General features: G+C 41.3%; 1 protein-coding gene across 3 annotated transcripts in view; it reads right to left on the bottom strand.

Moving 5' to 3' along the window:
- The window catches only part of MBNL2 (muscleblind like splicing regulator 2), an 88,104-nt gene continuing 64,465 nt past the window's right edge, over positions 1-23,639 (bottom strand). For all 3 annotated transcript variants that reach the window (XM_066618887.1, XM_066618889.1, XM_066618888.1), the window contains one exon: positions 1-3,852. In XM_066618887.1, the coding sequence (XP_066474984.1) occupies positions 3,725-3,852 (128 nt within the window). In that variant the 3' untranslated portion in view covers positions 1-3,724. The remainder of the gene's footprint in view (positions 3,853-23,639) is intronic.

Raw genomic sequence — 23,639 nt, 5'->3', positions numbered from 1 at the left:
TAATTTTAAAATGCTTCTTTTTATTTCCATGGTTGTACATTGGGTAATTAAATAATATCTCAACAAACTCATAAATGGGTATTTAACAGGCTGCTAAATAGTTACAGTACATGGAAAGACAGAAGGGATTTATTTAACTGTTAGTGAAAGTATGCAGTGTAAATGTTGCCATCGACCACTTTGTATGGGCAAATTAAGGTATTTTGGTGAAGTGCTTTTATAGAAAATAAATACAGAGACATCTCAAGTAACTTGAAATTATGTCCCGGCTTCTCTACTCACTGACTATATTGGCCCATTTCATGGTTGCTTCAAGGGAATTATTTAAAAATAAAAATTAAACCAACTTAAGGTTCAGTTACCATCATTAGACATTCTTTTCCAAAATATAAATGAAGTTTTGGCAAATAATATTTATACACAAAAATAGTTTTAGATCTTCCCAAATTCAATGCATTCTACAAAATTACTCTATAATAAATAAAAAGCATGTTTTTGTATACTTAATATTTTTATATTTATGCTAGCTGTTTCCTTATTAGCACAGATCAAAATGAGAAGCACAGAAACATAAGCAAACAGAGCACAGTTGAGCATGGGCAGAAGAGAGTGGGGGCTGGTGACAAGCTGGCTTTTACAGAGATAGCAAACCCATCTCTACAATTGGAACAAGGTTGCATTAGTTCTACTTGTTGCTATTTTAGTTAGCCTTAGTGAAATGAACAGGAACAGGCTTTGCAGGTTCAGATTAGAACTGGTATGCAAGATTGGGATCATACTGTAAGTTCTACAGAGAGACACATTCTGCTAGAACCTGAACACAAGGCCAGGCTTCTGGCCAAGCATTCAAGCCAGGACAAGGTGAGACAAGCAACAAACCAGTCGAATTAAAGCAGTATATTTGGTGTAGATACCAGAGGTATGAAATGAAAAAGCAGGTCAACACAAGAACTCATCTGTGTATTGCTGGAGGGTTAGAACAACAAGGTGGGGCTGGAATAGAGGAACACTATGTGGAAAGCTATTAGGTGGCTGAAGAGCAGATAAAGAAGAAATCTGGTCAGTATATGAACAGAGAAGGAACAGTAAATAGATCCTTAGAAAGGTGCTAAGGCAGGAGTAGACTCTGGAAGAAATACAAATGTTTAAAGATAGACAGGTTGGTGCTGGTTGACTGCACTGGTGAAAAAAAGCCAACAACTTAGAAATAAAGTAGTCAATCAGGAAGTGCTGGGGAATAGTGGATTAATGTGTTATTGGGAAATCATAAGAATTTAGTTAAGCACTCTGTTAAAGCTATCAGATAACTTTCTAAGGAAAGCAACTACATTCAAGACTGGGTTGCATGGGTTACCTGCTGATGCTAGTATATCTGTCTGCACAATCTCTGTGTCTCATGCTCTTAAACTGTGTTTCATAAACTTACTCCAGCATAGCTCTGTTGACCCCAACATGGCTATTGTGGAGCAAATGGTTTAAGGGCTGATGTAAGTATTAAAATTTTGAAGGAACAAAACAAACATATACACCAATACAGCGAATCTCTTTTTTAAAAAATACATTTTCTTTCTTAGTTCAGGAGGAAAACTCATATATACTGAAATGTAATCATTAATGAATAGAAAATAATATTAGGGTGATTCTAAGAAAATAAATGCTTAAACATAATCATATATTCACTAAGATGTTTGCTTCCTACAGTTTAAATATTTAAACAACATACATAAATTGCCATTTAGTATTGTCCAGTAAACTACCAAATGTTTAGATGGATCATTAAAAGAATGTTACAGATGTCAGAAAAGTAGTTATGACTGAGAAAATTTACAAGTAAAAATAAAAGAAATACATATTCCTTACAAATGGAAACAAATGCAAGATTACAAGCACTATGTTTACCATCAGATTTTGGGATTTTTTCCCCATTTAGGTGAATAAAATCTACAGTTTTAATATAAACAGACATCTGAAAAACCAGATTAACACTGAAAAATAATTTCATTAACAATAATCAATTAGTGCTTCTGGTCTTTCAGAACAGGCAGTGCTACCAAAGTTAAAGAGCTTAGAATGAATCTGAAAAGGCTAAGTTAAAATACTGCAATCATTCATAATGTTCACATGGAAAACAGATGTTTCAAAGAATTATACATATTTCCATAGAACAGCTGCTTTTCTGTTTTATAAACAATAATTTAAAAATTATGTACTTATGTGATATATGTGTAACATATAAAACGTGAAGTGTGACATATTTGGTACAACAATGTAGGAAACAAATCTTAAAAACAAACCTCCTACATTAATCAAATGTATATAATTACCTTGTAAATCAACACAGTATTTAAAAAAGTAAACATTAAAATCTGTTTTGTCCATATATATGTATATATAATATGTATATAGCTGTATTAAAGATATCTTCATATTTCTGTGACATAAAATAAGCTTTTAAAGAAAAAGGTTAAAAGAACTAATTTTTTTCTCTGTGCTGTAATCCGGTTACAACTTCTTTAACCCGATTTTCAAAGTACGGCAACAGTAACAATGGATTAAACTGAAGCTCCCTCTACATTCTGTTCAATATTTTCCTCATCATCTAGATTAAAGTCACTTATCAGGTTTTCAATGACTGCATTCAGTTTTAGTTAAATTAGAATATCCTGCTAATCTTTTCAGCTATAGCCCCGTTTGCTTAGCTGGGAAGAAGTTATTTCATAACAAGTTCTTTTTGGTAACCTGATTGCAAATCTGAAAGCTTAATCACTTGGTATAGGTTCAATTATAGACCTTAGCATCACTAAGTTTCAAGTTTGATGTGGCACTTTAGGCACTTCTGCAAAGGCTTTTTTTAAAAAATATTTTCTCTCTGTAGAATAACATAGTCAAGACTTGGTTAGGGGTATGAAAGTCATACCGTGCAAAGGTTTAATTTTAGTTCTAGTATGCCATGATTCTGGTCCAGCTTCTAGTGTCATGTGCATTTCCACAATTTGTGCTTTGCCTTGGATTTTCTATTTGGGATTTTGAGGTGGTGAAGTGCAGGAATGTAGGGTTCTGCTTTTCCCTGACTTCCTTTCTCTTGGCATCAACTGCCTAGTGAGCTTTTTAAGAGTGCAAAATTGTCAGTGGGTTAAAAGTTAAATCTGTTGTTGGTGTATATTGGCCATGATCCAAAGAGCTAACCTGGTGTACCCAAGGACTTGCACATGCTCAGTGTGATATGTGACACACACACCTCTTTGAGTAGCAAACTCTTTTGCCCTATCACAAGCTACTTTTGAAACTTCAAAACATAATTTCAAAAGTTGTTTGCCAGGCAGAACAGGTGGGGCTGCCATTTGAGGACACATCCAAAGTGGCTTTAGCCATGTAGAATCAATCATGTGCTTCTTTGGATTCTGGGTTTAGTGGCCAATGTAAATCATTTATTGCTAACATTGAAAGATTTATAAAGTTGTGAACCCTACAATAATACATGATTAGGACTACTTACATTAGCTATAGTTATGGTGGTAAGACAATATTCCTAAGAAGTAAACAGTGCTGTATAAAACCTTTTAAAGTAAAATGTTACCCTTTTATGTCTTGAATCATCCCAGCTGGTATCAGGTAGTTAACTAGATTAGTTTGGAATATACTAAGCATACCATATTTAATATTCATATATGATATAGCAGCACTAGCTCTTTAGTGTTGTGATTTGTCCAGACAAACTCTTTACTCAGCATGCAGTTTGTGGCAGTTCTATTGAGGAAGAGACAGGGTAGTATGTACAGTAACAATGCTTTGCTGTTCTCAATGAGGCCTCTTGACATTCCATTCCATTCCTGTTGGCTATTTCAGGATTATCTGTTAGGAAAAAAAAACAACTGTTGGATCCACTATTGGAATTTTTTTTAAGAATACTATTTTTCTTTTGCATTACTTCCTAAAAAAAAATAAGAGTCCTGTCAGAATTTTACCAACCAAATATTTAGGTCTCTTACGGTACTATAGCAGGGATGGGAAAGTCCAGTGTGGCTTGACTTGAGTCGAGTCATGAGTCTTTGCCCCCTCGACTCAAGTCAAAAACGAGTCTAAACAGGGGACTTTCTGAGTCTCCCAGAGTATTTTCATGACTTGAAAAGACTTGAGTCTTTCCCTTTAAAAAGCCAGCTTCAGCTCCATGGAAAAAAAACAGGGCTGCTGCCGGTGTGAGTGCGTGTGTGTGTGTGTGTGTGTGGGAGTTCTCTTTAAACATTCCCCTGCTGCCCCCATTCCATCTGTAAACAAGATGGGAGGGGGTGGAACAGACTGCATGAGAGCGGGAATGGAAGTGGCAAGAGGGAGGAAGGTCACTTGCAGCAGCTGGAGGCTTACCGGTATGACCCAGTCCTTTGCAGCTCTACTCAGAAGTAGTCCCATTTGCGCATGTCATTCATTGAAGCTTCCTCCTCCCAAATAAAAACGGAGCCATGAGGTTGGAAAATGTGATCACTACAAACCACCTCCCCCTCCCTGGGCCAATTCTAAGGCAAGAATCCCCTTGGTCTCCTCCTTCTGCTCTACCTCATCCAAAGAAAAAAATCAGACTGCCCATCCAATGATCATTGGCTCCTTCAGAGATGGACAAGACAGCCCGCTTCTGCCTCCCCTTTCAAACTCGATGCAAAAGCAAATCATTAACCCTTTCCTGCTTCCTGGCAAAAACGTCCCTGCTGCTTGCCCAGTCTGAATGAGGGCCCATAAGCTCTTTCACGCTGCAAAAAAGTAAGCAAGCACACCCAGACAGAGACAGACTCAAGTCTGCATGTGTGGGGACCAAGTGCTGTGGCCTGAGACTCAAGTCAATGCCCAAATCATCAACACAGGTGACTTGAGTCTGGATGAGTCAGCGAAAAACACTTGTTTTTGCAACTTGAATTTGAGTCACCTGACTCGAGTTCCCGTCCCTGTACTATAGTACCACTCTTGCACAGTCCTGTTCATTTTAGTGCAGTATATGCAAAATAATTTTCTGGTGGAATGTGCCCAGATATACAGTATTAGTACCTTGGTCCTTCGTAAGCTACATATCTCCTAAACTGTGCCTGTGCCAATTCCTTGCCCACTGGTTTGACTGATACTGCTGAAAGTTGTGTAAGCTCAGGCTGCCCTCTCTGAATGAACCAAGGTACCATGCCAATCTGAGATTATCTTTTGCCATGTGATTCCACAGGCACATTTCCTATAAGTGGTTTCACTTAATAAGTACCTAAAAATCAAGGGTCTGTACAAACATAAAATTAACATTGACAAAACCCTGCCCGCAAGCTTACAATCTGAATAGACAGACACATAAGGAAAGGGAAAGAAAAGGAGGCTTGGGAAATAATACTTGCCTAATATACTACCAATATACATAACAGTGTTCAGAAACAATAAAGTATCAGCTAGGAAATGAAAAACAATGCCTCTGATTAGGAATTTACTTCAGACTACTCTCCTAGTTGCTTGGGGTTAACAAAACTGCTTTCAGGTACAAAAGATTGGTGGTTCTTTTCTTGCAGGTCACAAATGACTATCCTGTCCAGGATTGGGTTGCCAGCTGAAGTGTGTTGCAAGAGTGGAAGACACTTTCTGCTGTTGCAAAATGGCCACCAACAGCATAAGGAGTGCTCCGTCAGCAGCCATTTTAGGAGCGTCAACACAGGAGGCAACAGCTCTCTGTGGCCATCACCAGTTCCTGCCTGCCAGAGCAGGAAAAGCGGAGTGGGCAGGAAGGGGGCGAAACTGGGCACAGAGGGGGAATGGGTGTAGGGAGGCTGCAGGAGGGGGTGGATCTGGTGGCAATGGTATGCACTGGATCCTTTGCCCTCTTGTAGCAGCCTCCCAGCTGCTTTCTTCTCCTTAGACTTGTGCCAGCTGCAGAGCTGGCACAGGTCTGAGGAGAACCACTGTGGAGCAGGAGGCTTACAGAAATAATTCCCCTTTCCCTTCCAAAGCCTCCAAATCCCCCCCACCTTTCAAGGATACAGCACATTTGCTTTTGGCACTGCTGCATTGGCAGGGGGAAGGACAGGATTGTACCCTAATACAAGTATCACAGGCTAATAAAAAATTTTGTGAGTTAGTAATTTTTGTGAAATTATTTGTAAAGCAGATTTACTTACAAAAATTGTTAATTGATATAAAAAGGGTTTAAAACAACAACAACAACAACAACAAAAACCTCTATCTCGGCTGACCTGTGGCTTCCCATTAAACAACTCTGTTAAACTGTTTGCCAGTTAATTTGTAGTAACTGAATATGAAGTAGGATAGGTATATCCTGGAAAAAAATATACTAGAGAATATGAAGGTTATATGTGTGCAGTGTGGAAATTTAATTCAGGATACCTGTGGCTCCGCTACCCCCTGGGGGGAAGCCACATCACAGGGTATGGGAAAGGACATGTGTGTGGAGAGTCAGTTCACAAAAATGGGGATGACAGCAGATTTGCTTCATAGATAAAGAGTTATTGAGACAAGTACACTATGGGTTAAGAAAGAAGAAGAATAGTTTTAAAAGGTACTATCACTCCTAAGTTCAAGTATTGCCCAATTCTGTAGTCGTGCCACTTAGTCATGCTACTCATGTACTGGCTTAAATGTTTAAGCTCCTAGCTATAGGTACTGGGGGAGAAGGCCATCAAATCTCAAGGGGTCTCAGTCTTTGGTCCCGAATAACAACTTGGAAGAGTAATGTTAGAAGGCCTCTGTGAGGTCACCAGAAGGCGTCTTTACATGGATGGCACCCCCTGCTGAGGGACCTTATCCCTCCCAGGGAGCACCTTCCTGTCTCCTCCTCATCTCTTAGTCCTACCCCTTCTCTTGGCATTGCCTCATCCCTTCTCCTAGTTCCAGGCTTCTTCCTCACAGTTCCCGTGTTTTCCTCCAACACTGACCCTCAGTCACTTTCTCTCACTTCCAATTCAGCTATTTTCTCTCTTACTGTTCATTCTTCCCAATTTCTCTCTGCTCCTTCTGCCTACCTTTTGCTTTCCTTCTTCTTGATCTCTCTTCCCCACTTGTTGCTCTTGTTGTTCCCCACTCTCTCTCTCTCCTTTTCTCTGTCCTTCTGGTCTCTTTTAAAGGCTCCCACCACCACTGCAGCCCTGTCCCTTTTGGATCACTGCCAGCAATGTCACTGAACAGCATTCTGTTCCTCCCTATCACCCAGAGATGACATCATTACCGAGGCAACAGAGAAGCCACAATGACTTCTTGCAGACCTGTGCAGCAGCCATGGAGTGCCCTCGCCCCACTGGGTCACACAATGCTCTAAGACAGTGATTCTCAAAGTGGTGGGTCGCAACCCAACATTGGAACTGAAATGGGTCACTTTCCCCTGAACGGGAATGACCCATAAGTAAGTGTCCCTATGGCATCACAATGATTGCAGCACTGTGGGCACCCAGGTGTGTTTCAACATACCTGGGGGGACTGTGCAGCCTTCCAAAGGGTCCTAGAGGCTCACAGCCCCCTCTGCAAGGGGGCTCCCCTCCACTGCAGTGGGCTCTGATCTGCAGTTGGAGCCCACTTCTGGTTTCAGAAACTCTGTGCTCCAGAGCTCTGACCTCAAACTGAAAGTGGGTTCCAACTGCAGATTGCAATCCACTGCAATGGAGGGGAGGCTTGTGAAGGGGGCTGCGAGCCTTTAGGACCCCCCGGGAGGTGGCACAGTCCCCCCAGCTACACCGAAATGTGCCTGGGTGCCCACAGTGCCGCGACCACTGCAATGCCGTCAGGACATCCCCCCATCCCAGTCCCCACACTCGTCAAGACTTATCAGTGCTTCTCAGACTCCCAGAGAATTTGAGAACCACTACTCTAAGATGATCCACAGTGATTTTTAATGTTTAGTATGTATAGTTCCAATTGTACACTGTTATCACTGGGGTCATGTGACAATATACTAGCATGGAGTCTGCCCCTCAAACCTAAAAATAAATATACATTTGTAACTTTTTTCTGCACATTAACAAAGTTTTCAAAGAGCATTCCTGTTAAAATAAGGCAGCCTTAATCAGAATGCTAGTCTGTTGCTAGTGCTAGTGCTCATCACATAAGTGTATATTTGTGCAAAACAGAAGATTGACTAACTGGAGCAAAACCTCTGACCCACACGCTATCAAAATAAAAAATACATTGACATGCACTAGAAAATGGCTCATTCCAATCAGATAGATGGTATACTATAAAAGACTTTCAGGGCCACTGACTCTGTAAAAATCAAAAAATTCACTAGAGTCCCAGGACTGACAAATAGTCAAAATATAGCACAACACTGAATTCCTATATTCCAACTGCCTGCAGACAAAACCTGAAAAATTTCATGTATTTATTGGGATACTTTTTGGAACACACTTGTTGATATCTATATTTTGTTACCTTATGGTGCAATAGCAACCACAGCACTATTTTACAGCCCAATCCTAACTTGCGCTGGAAACAAGCAGGCTGGTATGCCTGCACTGTATCCAACGCAAATTTGGGGCCTAAAGCAGTGCAGCTTGAGGCAAGGAGAAATCACTTCCCCTTACCCCGTGTCGTGCTGCAGTGGTCCCAATGGGTCTTACTTGTATCTGAGCCACCTCAGGAGTGCTTTACGGTACTTTTGCAACACTCTTGGGCCAGTGCAAGGGACTTATACTGGCCCAACTCCCCCTTAGGATTGCGTCCTTAGTAATATTAGGTTCAGAATGCAATATTCTGAGGCCTTGCATCAAGCCATAACCTTCTCTTGCACTACTTTTGTCCCTTCCCCGCTACAATTACGACCACTGTAATATTACTTACAGTATCATTTATGAAAAAATACCCCTGATGTTTGGCTACAAGGAAAAGGTGATGGAGTACTAGGATGTTGCCACTGCTGATGGTGTACCTGTGTGCATACATGCACACTAGTGGTATTGTGTACGCACAAGCTGCCTTTCTCAATGAGTACAATAAACAAAGTGGTTGCTTATCTGATTTAAATCAGAGAAACAAGATAACTAAACATGGTGGTGCATCCAAGGGTCTTTACAGGGAGGGATGATACAGAAATACAGTGGGCCCTCATTATCTGTGGGGGCTCTGTTCCCAGAACCCCCACAGATACTGAAATCCATGGGTGATCAAATCCACAGCTCAGGGCACCAAAAATCCTCCTAACACAACTGCAGCGATACTCCAGTTGTGACAGGAGGGTGTTCTGAGGGCTGGGAAGGCCACACACAGTTTCTCTGACCCTCAGAATGCCTGTTTGGGGGGGGGGGTGAAAGCAACTTCTAGTTTCTTGGGGGAAACCGGAAGTGACTTTTTTATGCCTTTACATGGAAGGAAGTCCTTGGCTCCTGTTACTTTTGGAGGATCTAGGTCAGGCCACCCCACAGGTTCAGAACCTGCGAATAATTATATCCATGGGCATCAAATCCACGGATAAAAAGGGCCAACCTGTATGTGCATTTCACAGAAGTATTTGGTCCACTGTAATCAGACTTGACACTGTAAACCAAAATTATTCATACATTTCTCTAATTCTCTGGGCCATCTGAATTAATGTCATACTCCAAAAGCAAGTTCTTCATATTTACATCTTTTTAATGTTAACTATCAAATACTGACATGCCCTTTGGGGATGATTGGCTAGGCATCCTTTTCACAACTAATACTAAATTGCTAACTGAGATTAAACGCCTAGGCAACAAAGTGCAATATGTGAAAGGCTCATTTGCAAGAGATGATGTTATTTTCAAATATTCAACCTAGTTCTTACTTTGACAAATTATCGCACTTTTCAATGTCAAGAGGCCACACCTCCAAAAGGAATGCCTGAATTCTATTTTCTAGTATGCTCAATATCATTTTTGCCCCATCTGTGGCTAGAGTTATAAACGCCTCTTGCTAATTTTATTGCTTATGTGTGAAATGAGAGCCCACTTGGATTTCAGTTGCTGACCTCACACTTATGTCCCAGTCATGTACTCACCAGCCACTGGCAGAACTCTTCTTCCACTGGCACTGACTGCCATAAAGCAGACAGTGCCCATCCTAAAAGGCATTCAGGCAGTGTGACTTTGCATATTGCTGGAGTCCAGGCTGGAAGGCGGGAGCCTTCCTACATGCTCTGGAGCAGCATGAAGATGATGATGGGGGTAAGTTCGCGAGTTCAGCTGGAGATAGTGTGGGGGGGTGGAACAGGACAGCGGCGGAGTGGGGGATGGGCAGATCAAGTCTGGGAATGGGGTGAGTTTGACAGCAGTAGCTGCTGACTAATTCTAATCCCCTTCCTATACCAGATTGCATGGCGCAGATCCATGCAGGCCTGTACCAGCTATTTAGGTATTATCTATTCATAAATAGACCCACCCCGCACTGCAGAGGCTTTATCCTAGGTAAAGGAATGATTGTTCCCCTACACAGAGGAGATCTCCTGGACTTCCCCCTCCTACAGGATGCAGCAGTAGCCATTTTGGCACACTGCATCAGTTGGGGGTGGAATCATGAGGTTTGGGTTCTTAGGGCCCAATCCTATCCAACTTTCCAGCACTGGTGCAGCTGCAAAGCAGCTCCTTATCCTGGAACATTCCCTTACCTTGTGGAGGCCTCTATAACTGCCCTCCCACCACAGGATGCAGCACACACCCAACTGGCACAGCTACACAAGTGCTGGAAAGTTGGATAGAATTTGGCTCTTAGTCATTGCCAGTGACACCACTGCGTAAGAGTCACCTCCTCTTCTTCAGACTTAGTCATTGTTGCAATTCCATTTATACACTGAATCCAAAGACTCAAAGATACTTATTTCTGAATAGAAATGCCTAGGTTGTGTGGTCAATCTCAACTGTTTCATGAAATGGTTGCAGCATTCTCAAATTTTTGCATCTTATCCTTTTACGGCACAGCCTTGTTTCTGAACCCAAACTGCTTTAGGATCTAAACTTGGACTAGTACTAGAAAGTTCCTTGGGTGCTACAGGACCACACTGATAACATCTCAGATGCGGTGACAGATTCATAGTGACATTTCAGAACACTGGTCCAGCAGCACTAGAAATTGGCATTGGAAAAAATTATTGGAAAAATGATTCACTTCTTTGCACACTGGGTAGTGGGATATAATGCATTTGGGGTGGGGGGAGATTGATTTGAAAGTTCCACATAAGTAAAGCTTTACTTGGCTCACGTGGTTCTGTAATTGTAAGAGCATGTACAAAAAAAATTACCATTGGTAGGGGGGTTTTCTTGGCATTTTTGCTGCTTTGGATGAACACATCATAGAAATTTCAGCATCCTTATATTCTTAACATGATCTGTTAACATTTCCCTCTTTAATAAAGCTAGCTTTGAAAATTGCTTGCAGTATAGAACATTTGCCATCAAAAGGAGTAAGCCACAAGCAACAGAATAGCAGTAGGAAAGACAAACACCTTATGAAAAGACAACCAGGTTGTGTAACCTTTCCTTAGGAAAACAAATATGTTTAAGCAATTGGTTGGACTGGACTGAATTTAGTGCATAGGTTGCTCTATCAACTTTTCTTCTCCTCAACCCCATGGAAGTTAATGGGGACTCTTGCCAAACCTTAATAGATCCAAATGTATTATTATAAAAATAAAAATAAGACCTTTTTTTTAATTGCCACATTAAATTGACTTTTTGGGGGGAACTATGTATGCAACAATTTTTTTTTCTACTTTGAAAATGCCTGTAGGTTTCACCTGCTCTCCCATTGCTTTTGCTCTAACTATCTGTATTCCTTCACTTCTTACACAAGAGTTATCTATCTACATACTATGCAGATTTGGGAGAGAGAGAGAGAGAGAGAGAGAGTGCTAAGACAGCAATAACATGGTGCATGAAACAGCAATGGAAAAGTAGAACTTCCAAATTTGATTAGGAATGGCTTTACTTCAAATCTTAGATGCAACTTATCCATTTTACCATGGGCAGAAAATTCAAACATTATCAGGCTGCTTCCTATCTATTTGGACTCAAATCCCACTGAGGGCACTTTATGATTGTAATTCCTGATGAACAGATTCTGCAAATATTTAGAAATACACAAATATGTACACAGATAAAGAAGAACAATTTTCAGCAATCTTGTGGATTACTTGTAGATATAAAATTCTATGACAGAAAATGATAGTGTGTAAAGAGTGATGGGATTCCCTTAAGACCTCAGGATGATATTGTACAGCTTTCCACATAACGATGCTAAGCACAAATATAAATGATCCCTTATCTTCCAGCTGTTATGTCCAGCTGACTATGTCCATTTGTTTCAGACTTCAGGAAAAGATCAGTTAGTTATTTATACTTACTGTATGAAGGAAAATAAACATTTGAAACCTGATTTGACACATTTTTCCCCTCTTGATTTCAGAAGTTCATGGGATGATTTCTCTATCGCTAAAACACCACTAAAATGATTCTACATCAGTTGGGTTAATTATATGGTGTTAGAAACAAAAAACAAACAGTGCAACTCTAGATATAGCTACACCATTATTTGCAATAAATGTTAACTCTAAATAAGTGCAACCTGTCCATAAATACTTGCTACAGAACTACTTCAAAATAAAGTTTGATGGATAAAAACATGAAGAAAAAAATTCTCCAGGAGAATTTTTTTTAATAAGTACCAGCACTCATTTAGAGTTTGGGATTTGTGAAAGAAAGCTTTAAAAGGAGCAAACCTGATTGGCTGTGGCTGTTGCGGCGAAGGGGACACTTGTTGCAGGAGTTGTTGCTGCAGAGACAGTAGCAGACGTAGCGCTGTGCATCATGGGTACTTTCAGGAGGGGAGCCATGGAAGCAATGAACAGGAGTGTGTAGCATTATGGTAATGGAAGTGGAATTTTGGCATGGTGAATATCAGAGCAGCAAGCCATCATGGGTTAAACCAGCAGATGGCATGCAATCACAATGCAAAGCAAGAAAGCGTGGCAGAGAAATAAAACAAAAGGGAAAATAGCTTATTACAAGTACAATTTAAAGGAAGTTTGTCACAGTTATCGGCGATTCCCAGAAAAAACAAAGCACATTAAACTTTATTTTTTGGAATTTGTGTATAATATTGTGATGTTCAAATCGTGCTTTCATGAAAATGGCCAGTTTGTGGATGTAAAAACTAACTTTTTCCCCTAAAATGATAGCTATCTTTACAGAAGTAGCCTAGTAAATGTTGCCTCCCAGAATTTAAAAGCCAAACACAGTACAACTACTGGAATTTGGAATGCAATTATATGGGTTGCATCCAAAGAAAGTTAATCATGAAAAAGCACCACTACAATCAATAAGACAGGTTCGTCATGATGAAATTAAATGTCATTTATTTCAATGGCTCTTAGTCATCACTAACTTTCTTTTAATATAACCTTATATATAGTTTTTGATCCTGTTTTTCTGAAACCATAGTGGCTTAAAGCTTCAGGTCATTGTCCCCTGTTTTCAGGTCCTAAGGGACCTGCAGTATGTAAGAACAGGTAGGAAAGCCCTGTCCTGCAAGCATAATGCAATTGTTTACAATCTGCCTGCATTTCATTTGCTTCATGGTTTCACTATTATGGCCAAGCCATTATTTACCAATGAAATATCTCTAACATTTAATCTTTCTGTTGGGAGTTATTTTTTCCTGGATAACTATTTTCTCACACTGAGTTCTCAAATTTTCCACCATGGCACACTTTCCCCAATGTGTGCCACTGTACTACATACTACAGTTTTCCAAGACACTTAAACTTGGGCCCATCTATTCTGACTTCCTGGCTGCCTCCATACAACATGTTGCCATGTCCTGACATTTACACACCTTGTTCAACATATAACAAACCTTTATTAGGCATATATACACACCTTGTTATTATAGGCATCCCCCCATATTCGTGGAGGATGTGTTCCAGGGTTCCCTATCTCCGAGCCCCCTGTGCTCATTATGTTTTTAGCTAGTCTTACCACTAGTGCCAAGGTTGAACATGTCTTGCTTTTACAGATCACTATAAGCATGAAGGTGATAAGCAGGCAGGAAGCCTGTACCATAGAGGGGACAATTAAGAGAATGTTAACAGGAAGCAGAAACATAAGAAGAGTTTCGCTGAATGAGGCCAAAGGTCCATCTAGTCCAGCTTCCTGTGGCTCACAGTGGCCCACCAGATGCCTCAGGGAGCACACAATACAACAAGAGACTTGCATCCTGGTGCCACTCACTTGCATCTGGCACTCTGAGGTAACCTGCTGCCTGCTTCCTACTTCTAGCTGCCTGCTTCCAGTTGTTTTCTGAGTTGCCTCCTCTAGTGTGCAGGCTTCCTGCCTGCTTGTCTGTCTATAAGCTTCATGCTAATAGTGACCATAAAAGCAAGACACATTCATCCTTGGCGGTATGAGTAAGACTAAAAACAAAGTTAATGGGTGTGGCCTCCCAAACAGTGGATACATGAAACAGCAGATACCAGACCTGCCTGTATTTTCAAAACCCACCCTTTCTTTTTGGCAGCTAGTAACATAACTCTCAAGCATTCCATGATAATCTTAGTCTTAGACCAGGGGTGTCCGAAGTTTTTGGCAGGAGGGCCACATCAGCTCTCTGACATTGTGTCAGGGGCCGGGGAAAAGGAATTAATTTGCATTTAAAATTTGAATAAATTTACATAAGTTTACATAAACGAATATATTAAGGATGAACTTATATGAATGAATGAAAGTCTTGCAATAGCTCAAGGCCTATAAAAAGGCTTTGCACAAAGTAAGGCTGGCCTTTCCTTTGCTGCTGCTACTGCATCACAGATGTGAAACAGCAAGCAGTGGAGGGAGCCCTCATCTCACAGCTCACGCAAGAGGTCAAACAGTCACCCTCACACTGAGAGCAGTTAACCTGGGCCAGCATGGGCTCTAACAAATCTCTGGAGGGCCAGAGGCTCATTGGAGACTGCGGGCTCCCTGAGGGCCGCATTGAGAGGTCGCAAGTGGGGCCGCAAGTGGTCCCAGGGCCGGGGTTTGGGCACCCCTGTCTTAGATCACTGAAAACTCCTCTTTACTCATTTCATTTCTATTTCTGTAATCTTTTTCACTTCAGTCAATGAAGAAATTTTCTGCTAAGATAGTTGTTCATTCTCATCTCTGCTGCTTCTGAAACACCTACTGTGGAACAAGAGACTTGATTCTTGAAGGTGACAGAAGAATAGACTGAATCAATTCTGATACTTCAAAAGTCCTAGTTTCCTGTTCCTCAATTTCCTCAGAAGCAACCCTGGGCACATCAACACTGCAAAGGCACACACACAATGCACAGTATATGCAAGAGGTTATCTATTAAGGTTGCGGTTCACAAACTTATTCTGTTCACAGTGCCCTCAGTGTTGCAGGTTTTCACTGCACCCAGTTGCGGTGGCACTGTGTCAGTATGAGATGGCTGCCAGCACATCCCCAAGATCTCACACAATCCTGGGCCAGCCAAGAATGCGCTGCCCAGGTGAGACAGTGCCCCTGTGAGTGCGCCACATTGCAGTTTGGGAACCACTATATTAAGGCAGTGGTTCTCAAAATTTGAGGGAGCTTTACTCCCTCAGTAAGTCTTTGCGGAGAGGCTGGGGCAGTGACACAATCCCCAGGATTGGATCGCTAAGGGGGGGCCAGGGAGTGTGCTCTCACTTACTTACTTTCACTTACTCCTACAGCTGCTGGAGGCTGTAGGAGATGAGGGGAGCCCTGAGCAGCCCTCTGCAGCGCTCCCCAAGTATTGGAACATTTAGTAAAAGTGAGCACAAAGCACCTCCTGCAAAACAAAAGTGCTTTGCGCCTGAGATTCCAAGCCTCAGGGAACACTGCGGAGGGCTGCACAGGACCCCCTGCACCTTCTGCAGCTTCCAGCAGCCCTACCTACTTAAAAGTAAGTGGAAGCACCCCCTTTTGCCGCCACAGGAACATAATCATGGGAATTGCTTCCCTGTCTATCCCCTGCCACTTAAAGGATCTGGGGATCCTTTGCACAAACCGATGGGTTGCAACTCACCAGTTTGAGAACCACTGTATTTAGGCATTTCAGCATACTAAACCCACCGATACCTGTTTAATAATCTCCTTGTTCCTTTGGCTCTGTACAGATTCCTGACATAGTTTGATTCCCTTCCTTGATTCTTTCCTTACATTTTCTTCTAGATGCTTTTGCCTTCACTAATCAAATAATCCCCCTTTTAAATTTTTCAACACATATTTCTAGTGTAAAGTCCTCAAATGACACAGTAACAAAAAGTAATATATAAACTCATCTTCTATGTATTTTTTTAAAAAATCCACTAATATTTGTGTTTTGCTGGCCATTTGGATGAAGGAATTTTACAGAGTAATCCTATGCATATTTCCTAGAAAGGAATACACATTGTGTTCAGTGGAGCTTAGTCCTAAGCAAGGAGGTACAGCAGAGGTTCTCAGACTTTTCAGGAGTAAAACTCCCGAGGTAAGTCTTTGTGGGGGAGGTAGCGAAGGCGATCCCCAGGGACAAGGAAACAAGGTCCTAGAATTGCGGAGAGCCCTGTGCAGCCCTCCATAGGGCCCCCCAAGTCTTAGAATACTGAAAAAACTATCACAGACCACTTCCGGTTTCACAATTACAAACCCGAAGTGGTTTGTAATTGCTTTTTTCAGAAGTCTAAGACTCAGGAAGCTGTGCGGAGGAATGTGCGGGGCTTCCTGGAACTCCTGGACCTTGTGCCAGCCTTCTGTAAGTAAAAACACCCTCCTTAACGCCTGTTAGTGATGCGACCCTGGGAATTGCATCGCTGCCTCTCACCTTCCCCTGTCCCTTAAGGGACCAGGGGATGAAGCTCTCAGGCAGGGGTGTCATGATGCCCCAGTTTGAATACCTCAGAGGTACAGGAATGCAGCCTTATATATATATGAATGTTGTCCCTGCCCCTATTTTGATGGACAATTTCTAAAAAAAAAAAAAGCTTGTGACACTGCAGTTCATTTACATCACATGCTTGGACAGTTACGTTAAAATTGGCAATCATTTGCAATTGATTACAATTAACATCAGACAGAAGGAGTTTACACTAACAACCTTGCACTCAAATATGAGTGCAGGGAAGTTCTTTTTTCAATCTGGTAACTGAAAAGATATAATTATTAAAAGTAATCCGATTTTAATTTCATATCTTCTTATTTTAAGCATAAATTTTGGTCATACTTTTGAAAAGTCAAGTAATGCTTTTTTCTTTCTGTAGATGTGTCTCTTCAGCTCTAAATGATAAATGTCATCTGATTCATTTTAATGTCTGTTCTGAGACAAAGTGTTGTCATTTATATTAGTTAATTTAACTAATATTATTTGTTAATATTATTTATTTATAATATTATTATAATATTATTTATTTATAATGTTATTAACTAATAATATTAACTAATATTAACTAATATTATTAGTTAATTTAACTAATATTATTTGATTCCAAAGATAAAATTAATTAATTTTTATTAAGTTTTATGAATACATTGATTTGTGTGTTGGGAGCATTACAAAACACACAGCAAAAGTCTACATTCACTACAGAGGAGTGGTTCAAAGTTAACAGATAATGAAAAACTATAAGAAATCAGCTTAATTAAATGCATAAACATTAATTTAGAAAATACCTGTTGGACAGATTCTGTTTTTTAATTAGAAAAGATGAGCTTTCAATGTTTTAACACAACTGCCTTTAATGTCATTTATGCTGCAATTCTATGCACACTTTCCTGGGAGTAAGGCCCACTGAACACAATGGGACTTACTTGTGAGTAGACATGCATAGGATTGGGATACCAAAGTGCAATATTCATCAGGTCTAAGACTTGTTATTACTTTTTATTGAAAATTTTAGATGAGTGCTTCTGGGAAACGCTGATAAAACTTTCTTACAACACAGCAAAAAGGAGAAATAGGCACACCACTACGACACTTTAAAACACTGATGAAATTAGCCTGCTTTTTCGATATTTTATGATTTAATAATGCTAGCAATATAAAATATAGAAAGAGAAAAATTTTGAAAACAGAAAAGCAGATTGGAATTCATGGTATTTGTGCTTTTTGCAGTGGAATTGTTATAGCAAGTGATGTCGCACCTAAGCAGCAGGTTTTTTATTCCTCTTTTTAAAAAAGAAACATATTGAAAATTTTAACCATTTAAACTGATGTCCAAATGAACCATCAAATCGAAGAAATTATCTAAATTATGTTTAAATTCCTCCAGACAAAGGAAGTGACAGAATACAGTAAGAAAAAAGATCAATAAAGTTTGAAACCTACCAATACTGGTAGCGGGTGTCATGCACAAAACTGACCCTGTGTGTCATGCAATGATAGGTGAAAAAAAGTGAATAAAGGGAAGAAACAGGTTAGCTGTTTAGAGTTAACATTCAAAGTGAGATCCAAGCATCCCCAAGGATAAGCCAAAGTTAGTTAAATACTACAGAAAGTAATTCACAGCTTCTTTGCTATTTTAAAGCATTTCGTAATACAAATCTTTCTAAATATGTACCACATTGTTAATACAAAGTCACACACCAAAAATTTCACTAATTATTTTCTTTCAGCAATAGAAACTAGCCCTTAAAAAACTATCACCTTGAATAATATAACAACGAGCTGCATTCATTGTTAGATGAATCTAACTATAATCTACGTTACAGCTTTCAATTTTAAATCTATTTATTCGGAAGTTTTCTATTATGTTCAGTTAGTTTAATTACATAGTGAATATTCTTCAACCCTATGAACTAATCCAGCCATTTTCAACCACTGTGCCGTGGCACAGTGGTGTGCCGTGAATGGTCTGCAGGTGTGGGAATTTGGGGGAGGATCATTTATTAGTAGGGGCATTGGGGGATGTGAACCCCCAACCAACAGCATGGTGTGCCTTGTCAATTGTCAAAAAACTGATGGTGTGCCTTGATAATTTTAGTACCTTGTCAGTGTGCCAAGAGATGAAAAAGATTGAAAATCACTGAACTAATCCTTCAGGTTAGGTCAAAATGAATTCTGTGGAATTAACCTCCAAACAAATAGGCATAGTAGCATTTGGCTGCCCAATGAATATATTCAGACCAATTACACACCAGTAAAGCAAATTAGGTTTTTCCACTGATTTTCTGGAACATTTTAAATACTTGTTTAACAAAAGAAGAACATCTGAGGCTTTATCCATACAATCTCAAAACTATTAATTCTCTACCTCAACAAGTTCATGACTGTTTTACACTTTAATGTGGATTTCATCTCTGACCTATTGAATTGCATTAACTAATTTATTCTAAGCCCTGCACTTCCTGGGGTAGGAGAAAAATAATGTTTCATCCACACAGTATTTTGAAATCACAGTCTGGTACACAAAATGTTTCATTAACTGATTTGGCAAGAACAAAAAAATCGCTTTTGAGGCACAATCCTATCTGTCTCAACTTAGAAGCAAGTCCCTCTGTGTTCAGTGGACTACTCCCAGGTATGTGTGTAAAGGATTTCAGCCTCATAATCCCTTTTCTGTTAAAAAGAGGAAAAAAAAAAAACACCTATAGCTATTTAACTGTGCTTAACCTTATCATAAAGGAATACCCACCAGAGAATGAGGGCCAAATCCTATCCAATTTTCCAGCACTGGTGCAGCCATACCAATAGGGCAGTGGTTCTCAAACTCTCTGGGAGAGTTTGAGAGCCACTAAGTTCTTGCGTGGGCAGGAGGGGGGAGGCAGCAGGGGAAGGCAGCGGCACAATCCCCAGGATCGCACTGCTCAGGGGGGCTTCAGGGGCTTGGGTACACGTACCCAAGCCCCTGCAGCCTCAAGGGGGTGCGGGGAGCCCGGCACAACCTGCAGCAGGGCTCCCCGCAGCAGTGAAAGTAGATGCGGAGCAATCGCGGGCCGCTGCCTCCTCCCTTCCTCCAGGCTTAAGGGGGCATGGGCCAGGGCCCGCAGGCTGGGATGTCGCGATGCCCCAGTTTGAAAAGCCCTGCAATAGGGCTTGTGCTGCATCCTGTGGTGGTGGTGGGGCAGTCACAGAGGGCTCCTCCAGGAAAGGGAATGTTTGTCTCCTTTCCTGGGAGCTGCCTTGTGGCTGCACTGGCATTGGAAAGTTGGATAGGATTGGGCCCTCACAGCCTATAATTTTCTTCATTATGCTTGCCTTTGTTTACTTGTATGTGGGTTCTTACTTTCTCTTGCATTGGTATTAGAGTAGCTTGGGTTCTTTGGGTGTAAAAGATTCAGGTGAGAATGGTTGGGTTCATTAGTGAAGTGGATTAAAACCTTTAGAGAATGGAACTTTGTTGCCTTCCTGGCTGGTGAATGAGACTTAAGGGAAAATTAGCCTCACTCTGGTTTTGTGAGTAAATAAGGGAAGCTAAATTAATTCTGGCTAGTCAGTAAAAGAGTTAGACTGTGTTAGGGTTTTATTTTCTGTTTGTAGTATTTTGTCAGCAAGTTCACAAAAGGGTTCTGCTTTGGGGGAATCCTACAGTTTTTGGAAACCGTAAGGGAGTGATTCTTCTCACCTCAATGTGATTCTAATATAAGAATGTTAATTGGCTGTAAAAATACTGAACTACCATCAGTGGCACCAAAGCACTCAAAAAATAAAGGGGGGGGAGTGGTGGAACCACTTTTGTTAATTTTAACATTTATTTAGTGCTAAAGAAACCATACTAGTGTGATGAAAAATGTTTTATGTTGTTCACAAGGAAGTTCAGAGGTGTAGTAGTAGAGGTTTGGGTAGTAGAAGGAAGAAAGCTTGGAGAGCAGAAGGCATGAGCTTGGAGGAGAGAGAACTAAACTGATGGATTAATGGATTGAAGAACTAATGGACTGGCTAATGGACTACTGGACCTGCTGACTGACCGATGGACTAATGGACAGATGGGCAAATGGACTTCTGAGGATCGCTGGAACAGCTGGAGTCACTAGAGATTGGTTTGTGGCTGCCACTCCCAAGATGTGCTGAGGACTAAGTTGTTGCTGTGGTGGCTGGAGAAGCTGCTGGCAGGAGAAGGGAGGAAGGAGGACCTCTGCAGGTTGAACAGGCCAGATACCCTGGTGATGGGGTCCAGCAGTACAGAACTAGGGCCATTGTTGGGGAACACAGGGGAGCTAATTAGCTAAAAGTGGGCATAGGTTCTCTAGGCACAGCTTGGACTGGGAATTTGGCAAAACATCACCTTCACATTATTATTTATATTGATGTGGAATGCTTATTTCTCCCAAACATGTGAGGCATGGGAAAGTAAGCAACAGCATTTCAGGAAGCCATTCCTAACTTCTTACTGGTGTATCTACTGGTCGGATATGTGATTTTAACTACCTCACAGTGCTAAGGATCAGGATTCTGAAGCTACAATTCCTCCCTTCTAGAAATGAGTGCCCCTTCAGAGACGAGTTCCCTCTTCTCAGTGCCAAGAACTACTTGTGTCATGCAGGCCAACATAACAAGAACACCAGCAAGAAGCAATGGTAACACATTAGTCACATTCCTATTGCTGTTCCCAGGGATAAAACAGGGAAACAGCCAAAATCCAGAGTGGGAAGGTACAAATGAGGCAGAAACAAAACTGACAGTTTTTGTGTATTCTAAATTGTTTTCCCAAGTATAGAAAACACCCTTCTTTAGTTCCCTTCTACAAGTCTGTCACTATGGATCTGAGCAAAAGTTGTGGCCAGGACATATTCTTCTTTATTCCCTTTTTACTTATGTTAGTAATAACGGGCAAGCCCAGTTCTTACACAGTATGAATACAGAGGAGGGGGGTCACATCAGTGAATCCCATATATACAGATTATCTGCAGATTGGGTCCACGAGGCCCCCTGCGTGCACCCCCTCTGAGCCCAGCAGAGGCTGTGGACTTCTGTCCATGGCCTCTGCTGGGCTCAGGCTGAGCTAGGCAGCTCTAAACTCATGACTTAGGAGGCCCAGGGAAGCCCCAGAGAGTGTGGGGGAACCCTGTCAGCAGCCTCTGCTGGGCTCAACTCTGCTGGGCTCAACAATCCTATCTGTCTCAACTTAGAAGCAAGTCCCTCTGTGTTCAGTGGACTACTCCCAGGTATGTGTGTAAAGGATTGCCTCTGGAAGATGGGGGGCAGGTATTTGCCTGAAACTGTGGTTTCAGGTATCTGCGGGGTGGGGGGGAGGAGAGTCTGGAACAGAACCCCTGTGGATACAGGGGCATGCCTATATACACTTTTCAACAGCCACTTTATAAGGTTCTGGGAGAAACGGCTGTACTGCTTTGCCTGCTTTCCCATTCTGACAATTCACAATATTGCCTCTAAATTGTCTGAGACATGGGGGCTTCTCTTTTATACCAACTGAGGAAAAGCAAGGGTATTCTTCTTAATTGGGGGGAAAAACAAGGATAAGCTATTCAGCGGAATCTGATTAGCTTTAAAAGCTACTATGTACACTTATGTTGTGCATAAGCCTGTGAATGAAATCTATGGGGACATTTTCCTTATCAGAACAACTTATAGTCCAGTAGCCTAATAATTCTTATTATGTTATTTAGCAGGCTGGCAGGAGCATGAGATAACAGTGGCTGTCTTGGCGCTTTTCCTGACATGGAAGTAATTGCAGTGATGTCATAGCACTACAATTACTTTCAGGTCCCCCTTTGAGAAAAAAGCAGGGAGGAAGGAGGCAGCCCAGGCTCCAATGGAGCCTTTCGTATCGCTGCTGAGTGGTGTGAAAGGCTCCATCGGAGCCTCCTGGCCGCTGCTTCTAGTGGTGCCAAAAAGCTCCTATCCAGCCTTTTGCACTACTTAGCAGTGACAAGAAAGGCACCTTTGGAGCTAGAAAATGGGCAAGCCTCCTCTGAAATAGGAGGCAAATGCTGCTTCCGTCCAGCTACTTGGCCGTTCTGTGGGCTGCCCTCTTCTCCTCCCTTTTCTTAAAAGGGGAGGAGAGAGGGCAGCCTTTAGATGCGGTCAGGAACCGCACCAACATTGGCTGCAGGAGCACAGCCATCATCAGCATGATTCCCCACCAATCTGAGGATGCTCTCTTCTTTCTTTAAATGGGAGAAGATGGGCCCTCAAATCAGTGTGAAACTGTGCCGACAGTGACTGTGCTCCTGCAGCCACTGTCAGTGGGGGTCCCAACCACAGCAAAAAAACCACTGGTGGAGGAGGATCTGGTCACGGTGCTGCCTCCTAAGCCTGGCAACTGGGGCATTTCCCCCCCTAGGTAAGCAACTTGTGAGCTAAAAATACAGTCATATGCAATAAGAAAGCTTTTTCTAAAAAGAACAAATAGCCTGATAATCAGTAATATATACTTAAGCAGTATATATATACACTTTAATTCCTTATGGTTGATTCAAATGCATTACACAAAGAATGCAATCCTGCACAACATTACTTCATCCAGAATGAGTTTGTCCAACTTTAGAAGGGAACGTGTAGATTATCATACAAGATATTCCTACACAGCTAGCAGTAACTGCCAGTAGAAATGGTTGATAGTGCTGCCAATAAGGTTATATTGGCCTAGCTTCCCTCTAACAGTCAATGCTAACATTATACTTTGGAAGATTTTCCACTTGTGTTTTGATGTACAAATTAACAGCTTTAGTAGAATACACAGACAATTATAGCAGCTACTGCCATAACTAGAAAAATGATATTGTGCA

This window comes from Tiliqua scincoides, chromosome 3 (genome assembly GCF_035046505.1).
Source record: "Tiliqua scincoides isolate rTilSci1 chromosome 3, rTilSci1.hap2, whole genome shotgun sequence".
NCBI lineage: Eukaryota > Metazoa > Chordata > Lepidosauria > Squamata > Scincidae > Tiliqua > Tiliqua scincoides.
Note: the sequence above shows the minus strand (reverse complement) of the source record. Positions and strands in the feature narration are given on the sequence as shown.